The sequence below is a fragment of the Cibotium barometz genome, chromosome 34 (genome assembly GCF_041138505.1).
Source record: "Cibotium barometz isolate CiBa-2024 chromosome 34, ASM4113850v1, whole genome shotgun sequence".
In the NCBI taxonomy this organism is placed as follows: Eukaryota; Viridiplantae; Streptophyta; class Polypodiopsida; order Cyatheales; family Cibotiaceae; genus Cibotium; species Cibotium barometz.
This window is the reverse complement of record NC_141079.1, coordinates 44,544,474-44,566,867: the sequence shown is the minus strand read 5'-3', so window position 1 is coordinate 44,566,867 and position 22,394 is coordinate 44,544,474. Positions and strand designations below refer to the sequence as shown.

Below are 22,394 nucleotides of genomic sequence, written 5' to 3'. Positions count from 1 at the left end.
AGTGCAACTATAAAAAATTATTTATATGATTATATTACAAAAACATTATCTTGATATAGTGCTTAATTATAATACCCTATTTAGGCTCTTGATGAGAGTCGTATTAAAATCCATTTTGAAGCTCTCGAGTATCACAATTTCTTAATTGATAATATATACTTTTCAAAAAGAGTTTGTTATGTATTGATGAATTTCAAAATATCATCAATAAGCTATTTAAAAGTTGTGTAATTTTGAAAAATAATTACACACTCATTTTTAAAGAAGATGTGTCCTTGATGTAACAAAAAGGGGTTAAATGGTAATTTTAGTTATTAAATGAGTTTAGAAAGCATGAAAAAGATCGCTTTAAGAAACAAAAGTTTATACTTTCCAAAATAATTTTTAAATATCAAGCAAGGACTTAGGTTTGAATCCCACACACATAGGTTATATAAAGAGTATACTATGTATATATCTATAATGGAGAGAGAGAGAGAGAGAGAGAGAGAGAGAGAGAGAGAGAGAGAGAATATTTAAATCACTACAACATAAAGCAAGCATACACGTGCAAGTTACGAGGCGTCTATGATCGCGTCTATAAATGCGTCTGTAATCACATCTAGTTCCTTTGAAACTAGAGGCTCTTATACACACGAATATAGACCCAATTTTAGACCCGCTTATAGACGCAGTTTGCAAACAATTTCCCATGCAGTTGCAATTGTGGACCTTGCAAAGAAAAACAAAATCTTCAATCCCCAAAAATATCATTTGCTGAACTATCACTACAAGGGATCGGGCTCATACCCGCGCTCCTAGTCGCTAAAAATGACTTGTGAAAAAAAGTAGCGGGCCCGTGTATCAGCGCGTGTATAATCGCGGCCAGAGACATGCGTATAAAAGCGCGTGTATAGGACTGTTCAAACGTGCTGATACACGGACGTATACACGCGTTCTCAGTTTAGCTACGCTTAAACGCACTGATAGAAGCATCTATACACGCGTTTTGTCACTTTAGCTGCGCTTATACACGCGTATTTCACAGATTTGACGCATCTATACACGCGTGTTTTAAAGATTATCCGCGTATATACACGCGACTTTTTGCAAAGTAGACGCGTTTTTATACATGCGAACAGAGAGCAAAAAAAAAAATCCAGAGAGTGCTATTTGGTACTTGAATGCTGTTCCAGCATCAATAACACTCTCTGGATTTTTTTTTTGGGTGCATTAGACCATCCACGAGGAAGATTAAGACAAGAACGACATGACATTATCAATACACGATTCAAGACAGACATGAATGCAATACTATCGATTCACGATTCAATATTACTATCAAAATTTTATGTGTACACATATATACAAGGGAGTCCATATGTCGAAGTAGCCCATGGCTTCAGTTACAAAAATATATATACAACCACATCCTCAATATGGAATGTGATACTATAAGTCTGAGTACTACTCAGACCCAGATGATGACTCGGTGCTCCCTCCATGCTCAGATGAGCTCACATCGGTCGGAATGTCTGATGAGTAGTGTTCACGTCCACCCTCTGCAGTGGCGGCGGGTGGATCATCAGCAGCTTGTGCCTGTTCAAGTAATATATAGTATATAAGTATATATATATGTAATTCAATAAACCAAAATCATTCGTTTAGAGTTTTCAAGTACTTGTCAACCGTATGGTCTCATGGCCATCTCAAACTGCGCGTCCGTAATACGTCCCTTGGCTCTGAAGATGGCCCACGTGTCACGTCTGCTATGTCGGCAAGCATACCCAGTATCGTGGGCTGTGGGCTTCCTCCTCGTAACCCGTCATTGTATCATAATCAACATAATTTGTAAGATTAAAACAATCATACAATCAATGAATTAAGTAAACAATCAAATAAAGTGGCAAGATACTTACGAACTCTGCCTCCCATGACTCGACGCCGCCAGATCCAAAATGCGAAGATCCAATGGTCTCCATCTGGATCCGTCGTGCCTCCACATGCTGCCTGCTCTTCACGCCACCCTCTGCTCGTTTCTTTGCCTCCTTCCACTCACGTTTGTGCATAGTGGTAGGTTTCTCGACAGGATAGCCACCCGCAGCTACATTTAGCCCATCATCGTACGTGAGTTTTTTAAGGTGAGATCTTTTATTACTTAAGATCTCCCTTATTCACGTCCTTCCCTATACATCCAAGAATGTAGCATGTGGGGGATTGGGGTACCGACTATGTATAGACTCTATCACCTCCCTAACTAATCGGCTATTTTGATCTTTAAATCTAATAAAATAATTTCTATACAAGTTTGATACTACCCCACGCATGTACTCCATTACCTCTTTCCCCCTCGCATCCATTACTATCCCGCCCCTATCCGTCACATCATAGCAGATCACTCCCTCCACCTCTCTCATCGCCTCCTCATCCAAACTGTCTCCTCTAACTCTTCTCCCTCTATCTCCTCTCTCACCGCGTGCCCTACTACCTCCCCCACCAAAGCACTCGCCGCATCCTCCACTCCCACTCTTCCCACTACTGCGGGGGTGGAGTCACGACTGGGGGATTGTCTACGTGACGGTGGCTGTGAGCCCTAACATGACGGTGGCTGTGAGCCCTAACGTGACGGTGGCTTTGAGGGAGTACGTGCTGGTGGCTGTGAGCCCTGACGTGACGGTGCTTGGGAGGGTGTGCGTGAGTGTGTCTGGGACGAGGTATGTCTCCTCGGTGGGCGTGGAAGAGGAGAAGCTGCATGACATCTCGTCAGACTCGTAGGCATAGACGGCACTGGAGTGCCCTGGATACACGTGGTAGGGGTATAGACACCAGGAAAGCATGGAAGGAGGGGGATGGGCATACATGTACTCTGTAAGCTCAACTGGACCAGGATGGCACCCAAAATGATTTAGCATCTCCATCAGCCAATTACTGTACGCAAATGGATCGGATGAAGAACCTAGAATATCCATAAAGAATCTGCAAAAATAAAAGTATATACATGATTGCATCAAAGCACAAATGCAAGCTAGCACATATAATTTTCCACCATCAAACTGACATCACTATCTAGAGAATTCACATCTTTAACAACACTCAGAACTATAGAGTTATCCTCCTACAACTCTTCAAAAACTACATCACTATCACCACAACATCCATCTTGTGTGGTTATCTTCAAAGGTTGCACACACATTATTGCATGCATGACTATCACCATCCTCATGTACATCATGGGCTGTCTCTTGACTCACACAAATACCATCATCCAAGCCACCTATCAGCTCTAAGACCATAGAATGAGAAAACACAGTCGCGTGTATACACCCGTCCAGAAACGCGTGTATACACCCGTCCAAAAATGCGTGCATATGCGCGTGAACCGTCTGTGCAGACAGGATACACGCAGACATACACGCGTTCCTACACGCAGCCTGCGAAATTTTTTTTTGAAAGCGACCGACCTCCGAAAAATCATCCTTATAAAAGCCCCACTGTCGCCCCCTGTCACAATCGTTCACCAGATGGCAACCAGAGAAGGAGAAGGACGGAGACAAACCCATAAAGGAAAGAGACAATAGCATAAATAAATCTGAGGAAAGAGACAGGACAAAGGATAAATTGACTCACCTCTGAAAAAGTGAGTCTTCTTTTTGGTCGGTTTCCTTCACCTGTGTGTGCTCCTTCCACTTAGGTTTAGTGCTCTGCTGGAAGAGACGACGACGAAGGAGAGCAGATCTATTTTTTAAAAATGTTTATTTGGGGAAGGCAGGTTATTTTTAGGTTGAACAGGTCGTCGCGTGTAAAAACGCGTGTATTTTTACGTTTATAATAAATCAGCCGCATTTATACACGCGATTTTTAGGATGTAGCCGCGTTCTTACACGTGATTTTCAAGATTTAGCCGCTTTGATACACACGATTTTTAAATGTAGCCGCATTAATACACGCGATTTTTAGGATGTAGCCGTGTGAATACACGTGATTTTTAGGATGATCTAGCCGCGTCAATACACGCGATTTTTAGGATTTAGCCGCGTTAATACGCGCGATTTTTATACTTTCATTAAAAGCTGATTATGATTTTGTGTTTTCTGGTTTGTGTTACATCAACCTCCTCAAGCAATTCTGGTGAGGATGAGACAATGCGTCATCGTAATCGCGATCTGTGGTTGGGACAAAGGATCAAGTGTATGTGTAATCGATGACAAGGATGCATTGTACGAGCACGTCGAATTACCTTGAATCACATCTCCATGTATGGAGAATGGAATCAAACATGTTTAGAGGTGAGTAGATGTAAATTGATAGTATTCAAATGACTCATGGTATCCAAATTAATTTAATGGAGTTGTAATATATATACTCTAATTGAAGCAGAATGCAGTACCACACCCTAACATGGTGCCCTACGCGCGACGAGAGCATGCAAAGCATCAACCTTGGGGGGGTCACTCGTATAAATATGTAAGTATCACGTGGGTTCAACAGAAGGACATTTTAAATATTTAAAACTTACAGAAATATATTTACAGAGGGGATTTATTTATTGTATTTTAAAAAAAAATTACAGATTTGAATAGGAAAGGATACATTATATTCACTAAAAGAATCACAAATTAGGGACTTTTTAAATAGGCCTTGAACGCACGTGATATAGAGGATTTACATATAGTGACCCCCCCGAGGCGTCAACGAGATGATACTGGAGCTTCGGGATCTATTGTCAGAGATGAGTGGGAAAGGGATGACAATAGCCCTGCACCCCACGAAGTTGTGGAAGAGGAAGTGTTTGATGATATGGTGCGGTATCTTTTTAAGGATGATCCCAAAGGTATGGATGACGATGATATGGAACAAGAGCATCTTTAAAAGGCTTCATCGTCGACACCGGTTTTTGAAGGGTGCACATTCTCTATTTTACGTGCTTCACTTGAACTACTCAATATACAAACAGTTTATGGATGGAGCAATGCAAGTCTTGACGCATTATTGAAGTAAGTATTCTAACTTGCAAATTTGAATTAGTGTTTTAGGGGGTATAAGGTTTAGGACTAATTGATGATATTGGATGCAAGCTGTGCTTCCAAAGGGAAATAGACTACCCACCTCAAGAGACATAGCGAGGCGCTATGTGACATCTCTTGGAGGATTGGATTATGATCGCATACATGCATGCGTCAATGATTGCATTCTCTTTCGTGGGACGCATAAGGAGGCTCGACATTGTCCCACTTGTGGTGAAGCAAGGTATAGAACAGATGTGAAGAGTTTTGATGTACCTCGTAAAGTCTTGCGACACTTTCCTATAATTTCTCGCATCAAACACATGTTCAAGTGCAAATCCATAGCAGAGCTCATGTCATGGCATTCCTCACATCGATCGGATGATGGCATGTGGAGAATTCCCGCAGACACTCCTGCTTGGAAACATATTGAAGATGAGTGGCCCAGCTTTAAAACAAAGCCCAGAAACTTGAGACTTGGCCTAGGTATGGATGGAGTGAATCCATTTGGTTTCAAAAGCACTGCATTCAGCGTGTGGCCAGTTGTGTTGGTGAATTACAACGTTCCACCATCAATGGCGATCAAGAAGGGACATCTTATGTTATCCCTTCTAATTCCAGAGAAACATAAAGTCAAGCATATGGATGTTTATCTCGAACTGTTGATTGATGAGTTGGAGGAACTATGGAGAGGTGTTGCAGTGGTGGACATTAGTAGGCCTCCCTCCTCTCGACACTTCGACTTAAAAGCAGTGTTGATGTGGACAATGCATGACTTTCCAGGATACAGCGATTGTTCTGGTAAGAATTCTAATTACCTCCCTACTCTAATACTATTGGCTATATTAATTATAAATATTGACTTTATTATTCTAACTTTTATTTATATTTTAACAGGTTTGAAAACATCGGGTAAACATGCATGTCGTGTTTGTGGCCCTTCGTTAGTACATGAGTATGCTGACGGTTTGTGTAAGACCATATTCGATAATCATCATCGATTTCTCCCGTCAGATCATCCTAAATATGTTGCTAGTAAGAGTAGCATTCCTCCACAAACACTTCGTGCAAAAGATTGGAAGCGTATTTGGGAGTCTACAAATATTCTTCCTCCAGATGGCATGAACAGGTATAGTAATGTTTTTCAATCTTGTTTTGTGTAGTCTCTAATTGGATTAAAGGTCACATAGAGCAATCCCTTGTGTAGGTACTCCATTTTTTTTCGACTACCATATTGGACCCATCTTAAGATCAACCATCTTCTTGATCCCATGCACATCTTCAAGAATGTGGGATCTGGTATTTGGGAACATGTTATTGGTAAACGAGACAATGTTAGCGTACAGGGAGGACTTGCGGGTCGCAGGACGTATGCGTCAAGCTTGGCCACGAGAGGAGGGTGGGCACGTTCGTCTTCTGCCTGCACCATGGATTATATCAAAGAAAGAGGAGAAGCAGGTAAAGCAGGCCATCACCACTTTGCGTACTCCCACTGGATGCATGAGATCATTGAAGGAAGCCTTTACAACCACTAAGAAAAGAGGCGTTGAGCAACTATATGGGTTGAAGTCCCACGATTGGCACAAGATGCTCCAAGTAAGTGTTTTCCAAGTCTTGTACGTTGAAATTCAATTTTGTAATGCCATAAACCATATATACATGTGCTCTTATGTGCACAGTTCATACTACCTACTAGCATCGACCATTGTGCAAATAAGAGTTTAAAAAAATGTATTTATAAGATGTGCGAGCTTGTGAGGTATGTAAAACCCATGTCAGATCACCCTTCATTATACCTTGCAAAATGAACGTGCATGAGGTATAACGTACTATTCATTTATTTTTCAGATATGTTAGTTCTAAAGCAATTGATCCAGCCACGTTGGATGACGCACATGTTATGGCAATGGAGGTGGTTTGTTTGGTAGAGGAGACTTTTCCGTGAACCATTCTCACAAGTCAACTACATCTCATTGTGCATTTAGTGGACGAAATCGCTTTATGTGGCACTGTGCATGCACGTTGGATGTTCTTCCTAGAGCGCTTCATGAAGACCTTAAAAGATTTTGTGAGGCAAAGTGCAAGGCCCGAAGGAAGCATGGCCGAGGGTTGGTTGATACAAGAGTCTCTTGTATATATTTCAGAATTTTTTGGTCAGGTGGACAGCTCTTTGCCACGACTATGGAGCAATGAAGAGGACTTGAGGATGACGTCTATTGTGCCTCAAGGAAAAGGACAGAGTAAAGTAATTGACAGAACATTGATTGATGATCTCAATTTCACTTGCATCCTTAATAGTGATGTGATGATCAGATGGGTTACAAGATATGAGAATGCAAAGACAAAAAGGTAAGCAGAAAGAGCTCTCTTTCGGAGGCAACATGGCTCTCGTAAGACGTACCCTAAGCATCTAGCAACACTTCCGAATGATATCCATGTTGATTGGTTGCATGAGGAAATGGAGAGAGCAGAGAGCGACGAGGGGCTGCATATCACGGCGGAAGAATGGGAGTATGCACGAGGATGCATGTTAAAGGTACATAGAACTAATGTTTTGCATTAGTTGTAAGTGATTTGCTTTTAATATTTATTCACATTGCTTACACAAATATTGCTTCTATTTTGGTCCAGTGCACTATGTTCAATGCTATATGGTGTGAAGGCAAGCATTTTCGAACACAAAGAATTGATGAAAAGAGGAATACACAAGATTGCGGTGTCATTAGTAGCTTTGAGGGAGCTAATGGAAAAATGGATGATTATTGTGGCACAATCCAAGACATATTTAGGCTTGACTTTCGTCGCTTCTTTGTGTATGTTTTGGATGTCAAATGGCAAATGAACATGGTGGAAAAAGGGCCTAATGCAACGATAAAACGCCATGCAAGTGGCTATGTAACTATTGACTCTACAAAGTTTTGGCAAACAAAGAAAGATAGGCTCATATTGCCACAACAATGTGAGCAGGTATGCATTTTTTTACTAATGTGTTTTATGTACATATATATCTAAGCTCACGTACCCCTTGACTTTTGATATGCTAATTAATTACTGCAGTATGTGTATTTGAGTAGGTTATCTATCTGAAAATGGTGCATGACATTAAATGGTGGTACGTCACCCCTATTGCACCACGTTCCAAAGTGATGTATAATACATTCACTGATATGGAGCATATGGAGGATGTAACAAGCCGCAATGAAGATGATGTCGAACATGCCAATGAAGATGTTGTGATCGATGATCAAGAAATAAGAGATGATCATGATAATGAGAATGAGTGTGCCATTTCTCATGATCATGAGAATGACCCTACCATTGAGGATGATGGTGATGTTGATGAGGATGATCAAGACATCGATACCATTATCAATGGACAGAATATCGATAGTGGAATAAATTTAATCGTAGCCTTACAAATTGATCAAATGAATATTTATGTTGATCGTTTGGCAAGGATGGATCTTATTGAAGATGAGATCAAACCCTAACCAATCCATCACTGTATCGTTCTAAATTGATGACATTTCTATTGTATATGTTATCTTTTAACTATCTCATGATTTATTTTTGAATATATTTCATTGTTGTAAATGCATGTAGTGGGATTGTGTAATGATATATACTGTAATGTTCTATGAGATGGTTTAAAGAAAATAGTTTTTAATTTTATAAAGAATTTTTTTTAATAAAGCATGTATTGATGCATGTATTGATGTGTGTATTAATGCGTGTATTAATGCGTGTATAATTGCGTGTATATACATGCACTTATACACGTATTTCTGAAACCAGTATACACGCGAATTTAGATGCCAGTATACACGCGCTGGTAGATGCCAATATACACGCGAATTTAAATGCCAATATACACGCGTCTGATACTATTCAAATACATGCGCGACCATACACGCGCTCGTAATTTATCGCGTGTATGGCAGCATTGTCTTGTAGTGTATGTGCACACAATTTTGATAATATGCATGATTGTTTGGTGCATTTATATACAAATGAATCTCCAAAAAGCATATTTACAAGGACAGAGAGAAAAAATAGGTATAAATCAAGTAATGTGGTGAGACAGATGGATACATGCAAAGGCTAAGGTATATCAAGTAATTCCATGAAAAAAAATCCACAGGACAATGATTCAATCCCCATATCTTTTCATCAAAGTGAAGCTTTTAAAAAAAATCTTGAACCTTCATGGTTGGATACATGTAAAGGCTCGGGCATATCAAGTAATTCCATGAAAAGCAGTTCAAAGGTGAATGATTAAGTAATGCCGCTAAAAGCAATATATCACAATAAATCTATACATGTAATCTCAAAAAGGCATGATTCTTTACATGTAATCTCAAAAACGTAATAGCAACATATCACAATAAATATGTACAACTTTAATGTTTCACTTACATGAAGCATCTTGTGCCAATCGTGGGACTTCAAGCCATATAATTACTGAATGTCTCTCTTCTTTGTCTTTGTGAAGGCACCTTTTAAACACCTCGTGCACCCCATTGGAGTACAGAATGTAGTAATGGCATCTTTCACCAACTTCTCCTCCTTCTTTGTCAATATCCAAGAAGGTGCTTGAGGTAGACTTGTCTTCCTATTTGGTCCCTCTCGTGGCCAAGCTCTTTGCATCCTCTCTATGCTTTGTAGATCCTCTCTTACAAGCAAGGAGTCCCGTGTTCCTCTCAAGTGGTCCCAAATGTTCGAGGCAACATTCTTAAAGATGTCATTGGATCAAGAAGATGGTTGATTTTGAGGGTTTTCCAATATGGTAGGCGAAAGAAGATAGAGAACCTTATCAAATAACAACAAATATTAAGAAGATTATCTTTTCAAATCAAATCTTGTATTGGAATTCTATGTCAAAGATATATTACCTATTCATGCCGGGGGAGGAGGACTTTCCACTCCATTCCATAATGTCTTCCAATCTCCCATGCTTAGTGTATGTGGAGGGACTCCCATCCAAGAACGAACAAATTTGGGATGATGATGAGGGAGAAATCGATGATGATTCTCATATATCACTTTCTTCAAGCTCTTTGGCCTAGATGCAACCAATGATGGACCACAAATAGGACATTGCATGGTATCCAGATATAGAGAGACCTAAACAACATACACACTTAAGCATGTCAAAAAACAGTACAATGATAATAAAGAATTATCATGAATAGAAACCCATTTGACTCACCTGAACACTCGCCAAAACCAGGAAAGTCGTGCATTGTCCACATCAAGATGGCATTCAAGAGAGTCTCGTGTGAAGATGGAGGCCGACATATGTCATGCACATGGATACCTCTCCAAAGTATCTCAAGCTCATCAAACAAGGGCTCAAGATATATATCCATATTCTTTACCTTATGTTTCCCAGAAATGAGAAGGGATAACATATGTCCTTTATTTATTCCCATGGATGGAGGAATGTTGTAATTCACCACTCCTACTGGCCATGTCCTTTATTTATTGCCATGAATGGAGGAATGTTGTAATTCACCACTACCACTGGCCATATACTATATGAGGTGCTCTTGATTCCAAAAGGATTAACACCATCCATACCCAATACAAGTCTCAAATGTCTAGGATCTTCCTTGAAGCTTGGCCACATTTCCTCGATGTGCTTCCATGCAGGAGTGTCTGTGGCGGGAATTCTCATCTTTCCATCATTGGATCGATGAGAGGAATGCCATGACATGATCTCTGCAATAGATTTGCACTTGAACATGTGTTGGATGCGAGGAATGATGGGAAAATGTCACAAACCACCTTACACGGCACATGTAAACTTTTAAGGTCCTCTCGATATCTTGGCTCGCCACCAATAGGACACTCTTGAGCTAACGCATGTATCCCATGGAAGAGAACACAATCATTGATACATGCATGGATGCGAGTATAGTCCAAGCCTCCAAGAGATGTCACAAAGCACCTTTCTTGGTCTCTTGAGGTTGGCAATCTATTCTCCTTTGGAAGCATCTTCGACAAAAGCCTATTGACAAAATAATCAAATATATTAATATAAAAAATAATCAAATACATTAATATAAAAAATAATTTCTTCTTATATACCTATAATGGAAGTAGACAATTTATGAAAGTAGAATACTCACTTTAGAAGTGCATTCAAACTTGCATTGCTCCATCCATATATTGTTTGCAAGTTGAGCAACTCGAGAGAAGCGCGTAGAATGGAATATGTGCATCCCTCAAAAAGTGGGGTCAAAGCCGCATTATAAAGGTGATCATTTTCCATGGCTTTTTCATTTTCACTACGCTTAGTACAAGAGAATGAGAACATAGACACGCAAACTAGAGAGAGATGGAAATGAGAGAGGGGCCATAGGCAAATTTACGATTTGGCGGGGTTTACGCACGGCTATATGCACATCTATAGGCACGTCTATAGGCGCGTCTATAGATGCATCTATACTGATATAGGCGCGCTTATAGATGCGTCTATAGATGCACCTATAGACGCTCTGTTTAAAAAAAATTTGAATAATCTCGCCCGTGTCGACGCGCCCGTGTGTCAACGCTGCAACTATTTTCCCTTCAATTCCCTCCCCTCTGCTCCTTGTGCTATACCTCTTCCTCATGATGGCTGCACCTCACCCTTTGTCCTCTCCTCACAAAGTCTCCTCTCCGTCCCACTTGTCTCTCCCACCTCTTCATATATTCATGGTTTTTGAATGGTATGTTTAGAATTAGGGCTTTGGATTGGTATTCTCTTCACTCTCTCTTTCTCTCTCTCTCTCTAATGCATAAGCTTCTTATGTTTGAATGGTATTCTCTTCTTTATCTCTCTCTCTCTCTCTTTCTTATGCATAAGCCTAAACCTCTTGTGTATCTATGCTATTCACACTTTTAGGATTTCGTATTACTAATTCTTTTCTCAACTTTTTGTTTTGTTTTGTAGGTCTTATAATCCTCTCAACTTCACCAAGAAGAGGTAAATGCTTTTCTCTCTTTCCTCTCTTTTTGATTTTGTATGTATGCATTAGGTTCTTAGGGCTTTTGTATGTATCCATTACTAATCCTTTCCTCACCCTTTTGTTGGTTTTGTAGGTCTTCTAATCTTCTCTTTCAACATCACGAAAAAGAGGTAAGTGCTTTCCTATCTTTCCTATCTTTTTATCCTCTCTCTCCTCTATTTTTATCTACCAAAAAGAGGGGTTTTGTTTTGTAGGTCCTCTATGCATAGAGCTTAATCTATGAATAGAGCTCTAATCATAGAGCTTAATCTATGAATAGAGATCTAATCTCATAGAGCTTAATCTATGCATTAAGCTCTATTCATAGAGCTTAATGCATAGATTAAGCTCTATGTATGCATTCATAATGCATAGAGATCTATGCATGCATTAAGCTCTATTCATAGAGATCTATGCATGCATAGAGCTTAATCTTTTTCAATTTTGTATGTATGCAGCATTAGGTTCTTAGGGCTTTTGTATGTATGCATTACTAATCCTTAATTCCTCACCCTTTTGTTTTTTGTAGGTCTTCTAATCTTCTCTTTCAACATCACCAAAAAGAGGTAAGTGCTTTCCTCTCTTTCCTATCTTTTTATCATCTCTTTCCTATATTTTTATTTACCAAAAAAAGGGATTTTGTTTTGTAGGTCCTCTATGCATAGAGCTTAATCTATGAATAGAGCTCTAATCATAGAGCTTAATCTATGCATTAAGCTCTATTCATAGAGCTTAATGCATAGATTAAGCTCTATGCATGCATTCATAATGCATAGAGATCTATGCATAGATTAAGCTCTATGAATAGACCTCTATGCATGCATTAATCTCTATGCATAGAGCTTTATGCATGCATTAATCTCTATGCATAGAGCTTAATCTATGCATGCATGCTTAATGCATAGTGTCGGGGTACAATTTAGTTTAGGCTAGCATGGATTGCATAGTGCTTTATGCATAAGCCTCATGCATAGCTTTATGCATAGGCCTCATGCATGCTTTATGCATAAGCCTCATGCATAGGCTTTATGCATAAGGCCTCATGCATGCTTTATTCATAAGCCTCATGCATAATGCTTTATGTATAAGATTTATGCATAAGGCCTTAGCTTTATGCATAAGGCCTCATGCATAGCTTTATGCATAGGCTTTATGCATAAGGCCTCATGCATAGTTTTATGCTTAAGGCCTCGTCGTGCTTAAGGCCTTATGCATAGTGCTTTATGTATAAGCCTTATGCATAAGGCCTCATACATAAAGCATTATGCTTAAAGCTTTATGCATAAGCTTTAGCATAGCTTGGATAGCGGCGTAGTTTACATAAGGCTTGCATAGTGGCATAGCTTGCATAAGCTTTTGTATCTATGCATAGAGCTTAATCTTTTTGATTTTGTATGTATGCAGTAGGTTCTTAGGGCTTTTGTATGTATGCATTACTAATCCTTTCATCACCCTTTTTTGTTGGTTTTGCAGGTCTTGAAATCTTCTCTTTTACTTAACATCACCAAAAAACACCATATTGGGGAATATGGGAATTTTCCACAAGTTTGAGACACGTGGTCAAAAGTTTGGATTAACCATAACTTGAACACCACTAATCCAAAATGAGCGCTTTATAGCTCTTTAGATTCCATTTTTCAACCGCTTTCCAATGATAGGTCATATAATAGGGTTTTGAGAAACTTACAAACATGTTATCCATGTCTCCTTTTTTAAGTATTCAAAAATGGGAATTGGAAAATTCCCAAATTCACTAATATGGTGTTAAAAAGAGGTAAAGTGCTTTCCTCTCTTTCTTATCTTTTTATCCTCTCTTTCCTCTATTTTTATCTACCAAAAAGAGGGCTTTTGTTTTGTAGGTCCTCTATGCATAGAGCTTAATCTATGAATAGAGCTCTAATCATAGAGCTTAATCTATGCATTAAGCTCTATTCGTAGAGCTTAATGCATAGATTAAGCTCTATGCATGCATTCATAATGCATAGATTAAGCTTTATGCATAGACCTCTATACATGCATTAAGCTCTATGCATAGAACTTTAAGCATGCATAGAGCTTAATCTATGCATGTATGCTAATGCATATAGTGCCAGGGTACGGTTTAGTTTAGGCTAGCGTGGCTTGCATAGTGCTTTATATGCATAAGCCTCATGCATAGCTTTATGCATAAGGCCGCCTCATGAGGCAAAAGTAGCGTGTCCCGATACCATCAAGGTGCCTTTACTACCCTACAAGGACCCCGAGAAGGGAACTCTACTTTTTCCTACTGGGACCTTCACGGCCTCATGCATAGCTTTATGCATAAGGCCGCCTCATGAGGCAAAAGTAGCGTGTCCCGATACCATCAAGGTGCCTTTACTACCCTACAAGGACCCCGAGAAGGGAACTCTACTTTTTCCTACTGGGACCTTCACGGGCATCTCCTTCATAGAAGAGCTCAAATTAGCAAAATAGGGTATAAAGTTGAACTTAGGTATCGGTATTTATTCAAGAAGATAGAAAGCCCGCTCTTCGAATTCGTGCTAGAGATTTATGGGGAAAGGAAGGAAGCCAAAAAGAAAGGAGACTAGGTCATGTCTTCTCTGCACAAATTGACAATGAACTCCTTGTATGGGGGAGGTTTGGCATCAAGCTTGAATGCAGCATAACAGAGATTTGTGATCGGGAAAAATTCGACAAGCTAATGTCGATCTATAAATTCGGAATGGTGGAGCCAGTGAATGGAACCCACTACATGGTAAGTTACACGGGCGCACTGTAGAGGTTGCGGGATCGTCTGACAACATGATCTATTTGCGGCAAATTTAAGTTGGTGGTTATTGCATTGTCTATGTATTAATTCCCAGGGTCATTTGACTTAACGAGACGGGACTAGTTGTTTAATTTTTTTTAAAAAAAATTCTTGGTTTGTTTATTTTTTTTGTTTTGGAGAATGAGATGATTCCCGAGGTCAATTGACTTAGAGAGCCGGGAAGTCTTCATTTGATAATATTTTCTTAATATTTGATTATTTTTTGTGTTTTAAGAAATGAGATGATTCTTGGGGTCAATTGTAAAGAGCCGAAAGTCTTCATTTCATAATATTTTTTAAATATTTTCTTTGTTTGTATAGATGTGGAATGGGTCCTCATTATCTTATCCCACAGACCCACAGGTTGAGGCTCTCATCGAGTCTCAATAATGGTTTTCTAGGGTGGTAGAGGGCATCTTTGGCTATACTCCCACTCCTGAGCAGTTAGCAGCCTATGCTGCAGGCAACCCTTTACCACATCAAGTCTACCCACATCCCAGCAGAGTCCCTTGCCAGGCACTTCACCCTTGCCGCCAGGAAGTACTTCACATGCCTTTACATTCACCCCTCATCCGTCGGCCCCAGTTAGTGCTATAACATCTCCTACACCTCCACCTTTAGGAGATGTGACACCTCACAGTTATCATGGCTCTCATGAGAGTGGTAGCCGTCATCGTAGGGAGGGTAGTCGTGGAGATAGTGGCGGTCGTAGCTCACGCCGCACTAGCACTCAGAGTGGAGGTAGAGGAGATAGAGGATGCCTAGGGCAGTGCTTTGGGGGTGGGGATAGTTCTTCAGAGTCACCACCACATCATGGTGATATATCATATTATGATATCACAGATGTGGGTGGCATAGTTGATGACTCTCGTGGGGAAGGAGGTGGTAAACTACTTGCGCCAAGTAGTTTTTGCACACTATAAAGATTGCTTTTTACATTTTAAGCAACAAAGAGAGAGCCTAGTGGATGATTACATTAAAGCTGTCCACATGAAGTATCCTAATCCTCACACGACCAAAGGTTTAATATAGTAGATGGGCGTGACACAAAATCAAAGACATACTTAAGAATAGGAGGTCTCTAGTAAGGAGACATGCAAAGGAGGAGAAAGCCTGAATAGATGCTGGTCAAAATGGACATGGTAAGCCATCTACTGCTCATAAGGGCGAGTGCAAGAAAGCCAAGAAGGAGCTCTTAGAAGGAGTAGTGAACCAAAAACAAAAAGAAGCGCAACGAATACAAATGGAGCAATATGGATCATCGCACTTCGGATCTGGAGGTCCTACATCATGGGAGGCCGAGTTTGTATGTATAGTGCAACTTCAGGTCTTTTTTTTGTGTGCTGTCTATTTGAGTTGTGTTATAATTGTTGTAATGTTTTTAACACGTACACATGCACACACACTCGCGCGCATGCACACACACACATACACACACACACACACACACGCACGCACGCATATACATATACACATATATATAAACAGATACATAAATAAATAAACAAATTTAGTATAATAAAAGATACACACACACTACATGTATATATATATATATATATATATATTTGTGTACATGTATATATGTATGTATGTATATATACATGTAAATATATATATAAATAAATACATATATATATATATATATAATGTAAATAAATATATGTTTATATAATAAATATTTGACTACTATAAATAAATAAACATATTTAATATAATAAATGTATAGTAAATATAAATTTATATATTTATTATGTATGCAAACATAAATTATATAAAGAGAGAAATTTTAATATGACAACATATGTTTATTATGTATATATATATATTTATATAATAATAAAATTTAATATAATACTATGTGTTTAATATGTACTAAAAAATATATTTATATAATAAATAGTATACAATATATATTAGATATTTTTTATAGTAGAGTTATAATAAGTTTACATATATATATATTTATCATAGAAGAAACATAATGCATTTAAATTATAATAAATCTAATATAGAAGGAGCATAATGCGTTTAAATTTCAATAAATCTAGAGAGAGAGAGAGATTTATTATATAAAATATAAAAAATAATGATATGCGTGTGTACATATATATGTATGTATGTATGTGTGTGTGTATATATATATATATATATAAATGCTTGGCACCGCCAAGAGTAGGTCGAGAGACTAATGGTGGAGAAAAATAGAATTTTGTTTCTTTGTTTATATTTTTCAAGGTTTTTGAATACGTTGATGCACCACAAGAGAAAAAGAAACCTCCAGGTTCGTCGTAGAAGGTTAGGCATGCATATGGGTTTGACATGCATACATACTATGACATAAATAAAGTTTGATGATAGAGAGAGTTGGGTGTGATGAAAAGGGAAAAAGAATTGTGTTTGTATAACATGATGTTTTTATGATAATTATGTTTATATAACATGATGTGATGAAAATGGAAAAATAAATATATTCATACGTTTCCCCTTTTAAGAGTGGGCCAGACCCATGTCCTATGTGCATGTGTCATAGACACTAATACATGTAAATAAGGATTTAGACCATTCAATAATTGATCTGCCCAAAGGTTTGCGGGTCTTGTCCACTAGTGGGTTTAAAAACCTAGCCATGATGGGTAACATGTTCCGAGAGCACTGTCCCATCCAACTTTCCAAGGGTGCATCTCGATCTCCGCATCTCGAAAATTGAAATCAATGCAAACGTGCATGTCGATCTACATGCTCAAAATGTGAACCTGTTGAAATTTGAAGTGATCTCCGGCTTTGAAATTAACCCTCACGGTTATTTCTCGCGTAAGGGACAATTAATTAAAGGGAGGGAGCCTAAAAAGTCCCCCAAACCTTATGGACCATATATATATATATATTATATATATAATATATTACATATGCCTGGCACGGACCATATATATATATTATATATATCATTACCATTGCTCGAACGTGGCACCGACCATATATATATTATATATATCATATGTTAAATAAACCTGATGGGTAACGCGCCTTGAAAATGGAAGTCAATGGCATCTTGAAATTTGAAGTTTGGATCTGAATTCCTAAGAGTGGCAGCGTAGCTGCAGGTACTATATAGCCTGGTACAGCCACCGCGAGAGAGAGTTAGGTTTTAGGGATCGATCCTGCAGCTGGTCTTCGTGACGTTCCAGGTTGGTTGCTGTAGCCTCTGACCATGCAAGTAGAGCCATTAATGGACACCATTCACGATTTTTGTAAAATGTAAAAACCATTGCATTGCATTGCATTGCAGCAGCAAGGTTCTGATTTATTTAGAGCCAAGCCAACCAACAAAAAATGACGAGTTACAGCAACACTAATTCGCAGCAACTTCCTCCTCGTAACTATTTAATTCTAATTAACACTTCGATGATTAGAACCAGATGTAACCATATAACGCTTACGTATTAACCTGTCTGATAATATAATGATTATTGTATTGAGTTTATTAATCGGGATGTTGCTGCAGGAAGCGTGGCGTCGATGGAGCCTGGAACCAGCACTGCCGCCAGCAGGCATGACGCGGTGGTGGAAACGTCATCGCCCTACCCTATTCGCGTCATCGACGTGGCTGCTACTGTGGACGTCAGCGCCCGCGGAATCTGCTTCAAGGAGCCTGACAACTGGGATTTCCACACCATATCCCACACTTGGATGCAGAAGGTCCGGGATTTCTCAAGGCAGATCGGAAACCAGGTCGCTGCTGCAGGAGCAGGGAGCTCAAGGACAGCTTACTACAATGAGGCTTTCAAAGCCGCAGACTTCAGTGATAGCCCGTGCTACCAAGATTTGAAACATCTCTTCAAGGTGCTGCAGGATGAAGAAGACGTGGAATGTGCATGGTTTGATGCAGTGTGCATCGACCAGACCAGCCCGACGGAGAAGGAGAGGGAGATCCCCCGCATGGGGAGCTATTACTCAGAAAGCAAAGGTTGCTTTGTACTCCCACACGGCATTGGGCAACACCACATGAAGTTCTGGGGTGCATCTGATCATGCAGCGCGACCAACCATGCCGCGCTGGTTCAGCCGCGCATGGACAGTACAGGAATGTGCGCTTCCCAAGAAGCTCACGTTTGTGCTCTCCCTCAGTCTTGAGGAGCGGGAGCAACTCAATCACTTCCTGGAGTTCAGTCAGAGGAACAGGCTGCGTATAGACAGCTCAGATGAAGATGAGGATAAGGTCATCCTTAAGGTCATCGAAAGACGTCCACGCGCAAGACGAACCATAGTGGCAATGCGTCCGGCTGAGGAGGATTTGCACTTCAGCAAACTTGGAAGGGGATTCTGCAGATGCCTGCTCGATCCTTTGATGGTGGTGTATGCAGAAACGAGTTATGAACTCTTTAGGATGTACTACAAAGACAACATAGCCACTAATTCACGCATTCTGCCTGATCGCATTCCAACTATGGGTATCCCAAATGTGATGTGTGAAGACTGTCGCTCCTTCCCACTTGCGAGAGAAGCCAGCAGCAACCAGCTTATATTCATGGATCGTCAAGCTTACATACATGTGGCTTCATTTTTTGCTGCAGCAACGGCACCGCTGCTTCATTTTTTGTGTAGAACCTCACAAATTGCTTGCATGGATGATCTGAACTGTCAAGAGCCATTAATGACAGGACAGTGTATATCTTGCCCTATGCTTGTTGCACACCTTGTTACTGCCCGTCAATGTGATCACCCAGAAGACAGGATTCTCAGCATACTCGGGCTACTGGGGTCTAAGCAGCTGATGCCTGTCAATATAATGAAGGACAACCTGGATGACCAAATTCTAGAAGTTTGCAAGAGGAATCCCCACTTGGTGGTCCAGCTTTGTGCCATGAGCTTCTTTGGCTATGAGAAGCCTGGGATGTCGTGGGCTCCCCGGCTCCTCAAGCATCATAGTGGCGATCTAATCTTCACTCGAAAGATGATCGGAGAATGGGAGGATTATCCAGGTGATTAACTGACCTTAAACATTCTCATCATGATTCACACATCAAGTTCTAGATAGGTACTTACAAGTTCTAGACTTGTAAGTGCTCCAAGAAACCTATTTTTATGGCTCCATGTTAGACGTAGGAGTGCTTATTGTTTGAGGTGTCATATTTTTTGTTAAGTGTCATAGTTTAATATATGTGTATGGATGATAGGTCCCATCATCAAAACCAATGTGCAAGTTGTCAACGTGTGCCCTCAACATATTGAATTGCCAGCGTGCATCACCAACTCTATGGCTGATATCGAGGGCCGATCTGGCGAATTTCAACTTCAACTCACATTCGAATCTGGCGTGGAAGCACTGTTTCAGGAAAATCGCAATAATTACCGGTACGTTACATGGAGGGCCTATAGCTTTGACATGCCTGATGCTATGCAACCTCATTATGCCAACCTATGTACTGTTGTGACTTGCCCATCTCGTTTGTCTCAAAACTCACTAGGGTGTCTTGGACTCCCTATCGAGAATTATAAGAAAGAGGAACGGCAGCACATAAAATTAAAGCTTTGGTGGATCCTTCTAGGTGATGCCTTTTATGTACATGAACCATGTAAGGTTGCGATGGCTTGTATAGAGGCTCAAGGTACAGACACATGTGTTGTCCTCCACAAAGTTGGTCTCTATTTCTTTCCCTTAGATCTTGCTAGTGAAATCTTCAATGAAACCATCCTCTCCTCTTGTTTTATAGGCGGTATGGGGAAGCGTTTCTTGAAGTTATAGGACATTGAGATTCTAGAGAATGGATTTTCTAGTGCTATGATGAATTTGAAGATTGTATTCAATAAACTGGGATTGTCACAATTCATCTTGGATTTTTTTCATTTTTCTAAAAAACTGGATCTCGTTTAGCGCTAGAAACAAGAACTTAGCACTGCCACTGTTTTTGGGACCAACTTGTCTCATTTTTTGTAGTTTTATGGTAAACTATATATCTCGACTTGTGCATCCGTTTTGGGCAGGGTTATGTAGAGGGACTTTTGCCGATATAGAGTGAAAAACCCGCACCTTGAGCTTGAGTTTTGAATCTCGCAAAGCCATTTTTAAAGAAATACCCCACCTCGAGCATAAATAAATACAAAGCTATCTATGAACCTATAGATTTCCGAAAGGAGGACCGGACGGCAGAAGTCTAGTAATGGGCGCCCGAGCATGTGAATAGGCTTTTAAGAAGCAAGAAAATACATTAAAAACTTGTTTTTTTTTAATTTTCCCTCATGTCACCAATCTACGCTCTGCACCGACTAGGCCACTGGATAACCCACTTGAGATTACCCAAAAAGTAATCTAGGCCCGCCACTGCCCGCATGGCTTGGATTTTCGTGCCCCTGTTGATCCCAAGTACACTCCATGGGCGGTGGGAGATAGTGCTGAAGGTCGTCCCCTGTGTGCTCATCTCCTCCGATACTAGTAGTACCTGTTGGAACTGGGGTCTCAACAGCCTCATGCAGGAAAAAATGACGTACGTTTAGACATACAATTCTTCTTTAGTTCTTTAGATTGCACTTACTTGCTTCTTTAGATTGCACTTACTTGCTATGTATAGATTCAATTTTTGCTTTAAATAACTATGCCTACGTGTCACCAAATGCGCCATTGGGGTAGTGTAACCATGCTAGGTGGCATACGGATGACCAAAATTATTTTCCTACAATTGGTTTGTGGTAATATATGTTAGAAAATGAGAATGATCTAGGTATATTAGCATGAAAACATTGAGAAGATTAACGCTTGTTTTACTTACAAAACGGATGAGGAATCTCCTCAAACCACCACAACCAAGGCATGATCGTATCCCTCTCTGCAACTGCTCCTCTGTGGCCTGCTATTGTGTGGGAAAGGTCACCCCATGCCAAACCTCATCTCTAACATGGTGCCAAGCAAGCTCGGCCCAATGGTCTTCCTGCACTTTTTTAAAAGATTGTTACAAAGTGTACATACAATTCATCTTATGAAAACTCTATTGTTTCAAAGATACATTTCTAGCATATAATTATTCAACTTAAGAAAGTTGTGCTATAACTAAGCATTCTTTACATAAATCCAAGAAATATATAATGAACGTGGAGTGACTGACTAAACATTTCTTACGTAAACGAAATGAATTACACATGCTAGTCACTTGAGACTTATTCCTTTCATTAACTTGTCATAATTCTTCCTGTGAATATCTCTCAATCTAAATTTGCAGAATGGTAGTGACTCAAATGCGTCTGTGCATACTCCTCCATTACTCTTTGTGGGCGAACATCATAGTGTTTGTCCATCATATCCAATAGTGTCGGAGCTAAAGAATTTGAGTAGCGACGAGACCAGTTGTCGCGACAGCTAGCGTGTTTTGATGCTAGGAGAGTGTGCGTATGCACACAGTGTAGAGGACCAGTGTAGAGGACTAAAGAGACATAAAGGATTTGTGTTGAGAGCGATATGGATTGCATAAAATTTCTTAGAGGTGAACGCACATGATACACAAAATTTCATAGAGGTGAAACCCCCGAGGAGTCCCCCCCCCGGCGGCTCACATGCATGCATTGTTGGTGTGAGGAGAGAGAGAGAGAGAGAGAGAGAGCCATTGGCTAGTGCATGCATGCATATGTGTGTGTGTGT

The 22,394-nt window shown here is 39.9% G+C and overlaps 1 protein-coding gene and 1 pseudogene across 2 annotated transcripts; one reads left to right on the top strand and one right to left on the bottom strand.

Moving 5' to 3' along the window:
• Positions 1 to 9,243: 9,243 nt before the first annotated feature.
• LOC147619074 (uncharacterized) lies at positions 9,244 to 10,979 on the bottom strand (annotated as a pseudogene).
• Positions 10,980 to 17,837: 6,858 nt separating this feature from the next.
• Positions 17,838 to 20,574, top strand: LOC147619073 (uncharacterized). 2 transcript variants are annotated; one of them, XM_086774538.1, is made up of 3 exons: positions 17,838 to 17,953; positions 18,271 to 19,746; positions 19,942 to 20,574. In XM_086774538.1, exons 2-3 carry the CDS (start codon positions 18,285 to 18,287, stop codon positions 20,508 to 20,510), a joined length of 2,031 nt encoding a protein of 676 aa, XP_086630664.1. In that variant the 5' UTR covers positions 17,838 to 17,953; positions 18,271 to 18,284; the 3' UTR covers positions 20,511 to 20,574. The 2 variants fall into 2 exon arrangements, with proteins under 2 accessions (XP_086630664.1, XP_086630663.1); XM_086774537.1 differs by lacking the exon at positions 17,838 to 17,953 and adding an exon at positions 18,079 to 18,141.
• The last annotated feature ends 1,820 nt before the right edge of the window (positions 20,575 to 22,394 follow it).

Coding starts and splice junctions, on each gene's coding strand:
- LOC147619073 (XM_086774537.1), top strand. CDS start 18,099: ATGACGAGTTACAGCAACACTAATTCGCAGCAACTTCCTCCTC. Junction 18,142..18,270: donor TTCGCAGCAACTTCCTCCTC/GTAACTATTTAA, acceptor ATGTTGCTGCAG/GAAGCGTGGCGTCGATGGAG. Junction 19,747..19,941: donor AGAATGGGAGGATTATCCAG/GTGATTAACTGA, acceptor TATGGATGATAG/GTCCCATCATCAAAACCAAT.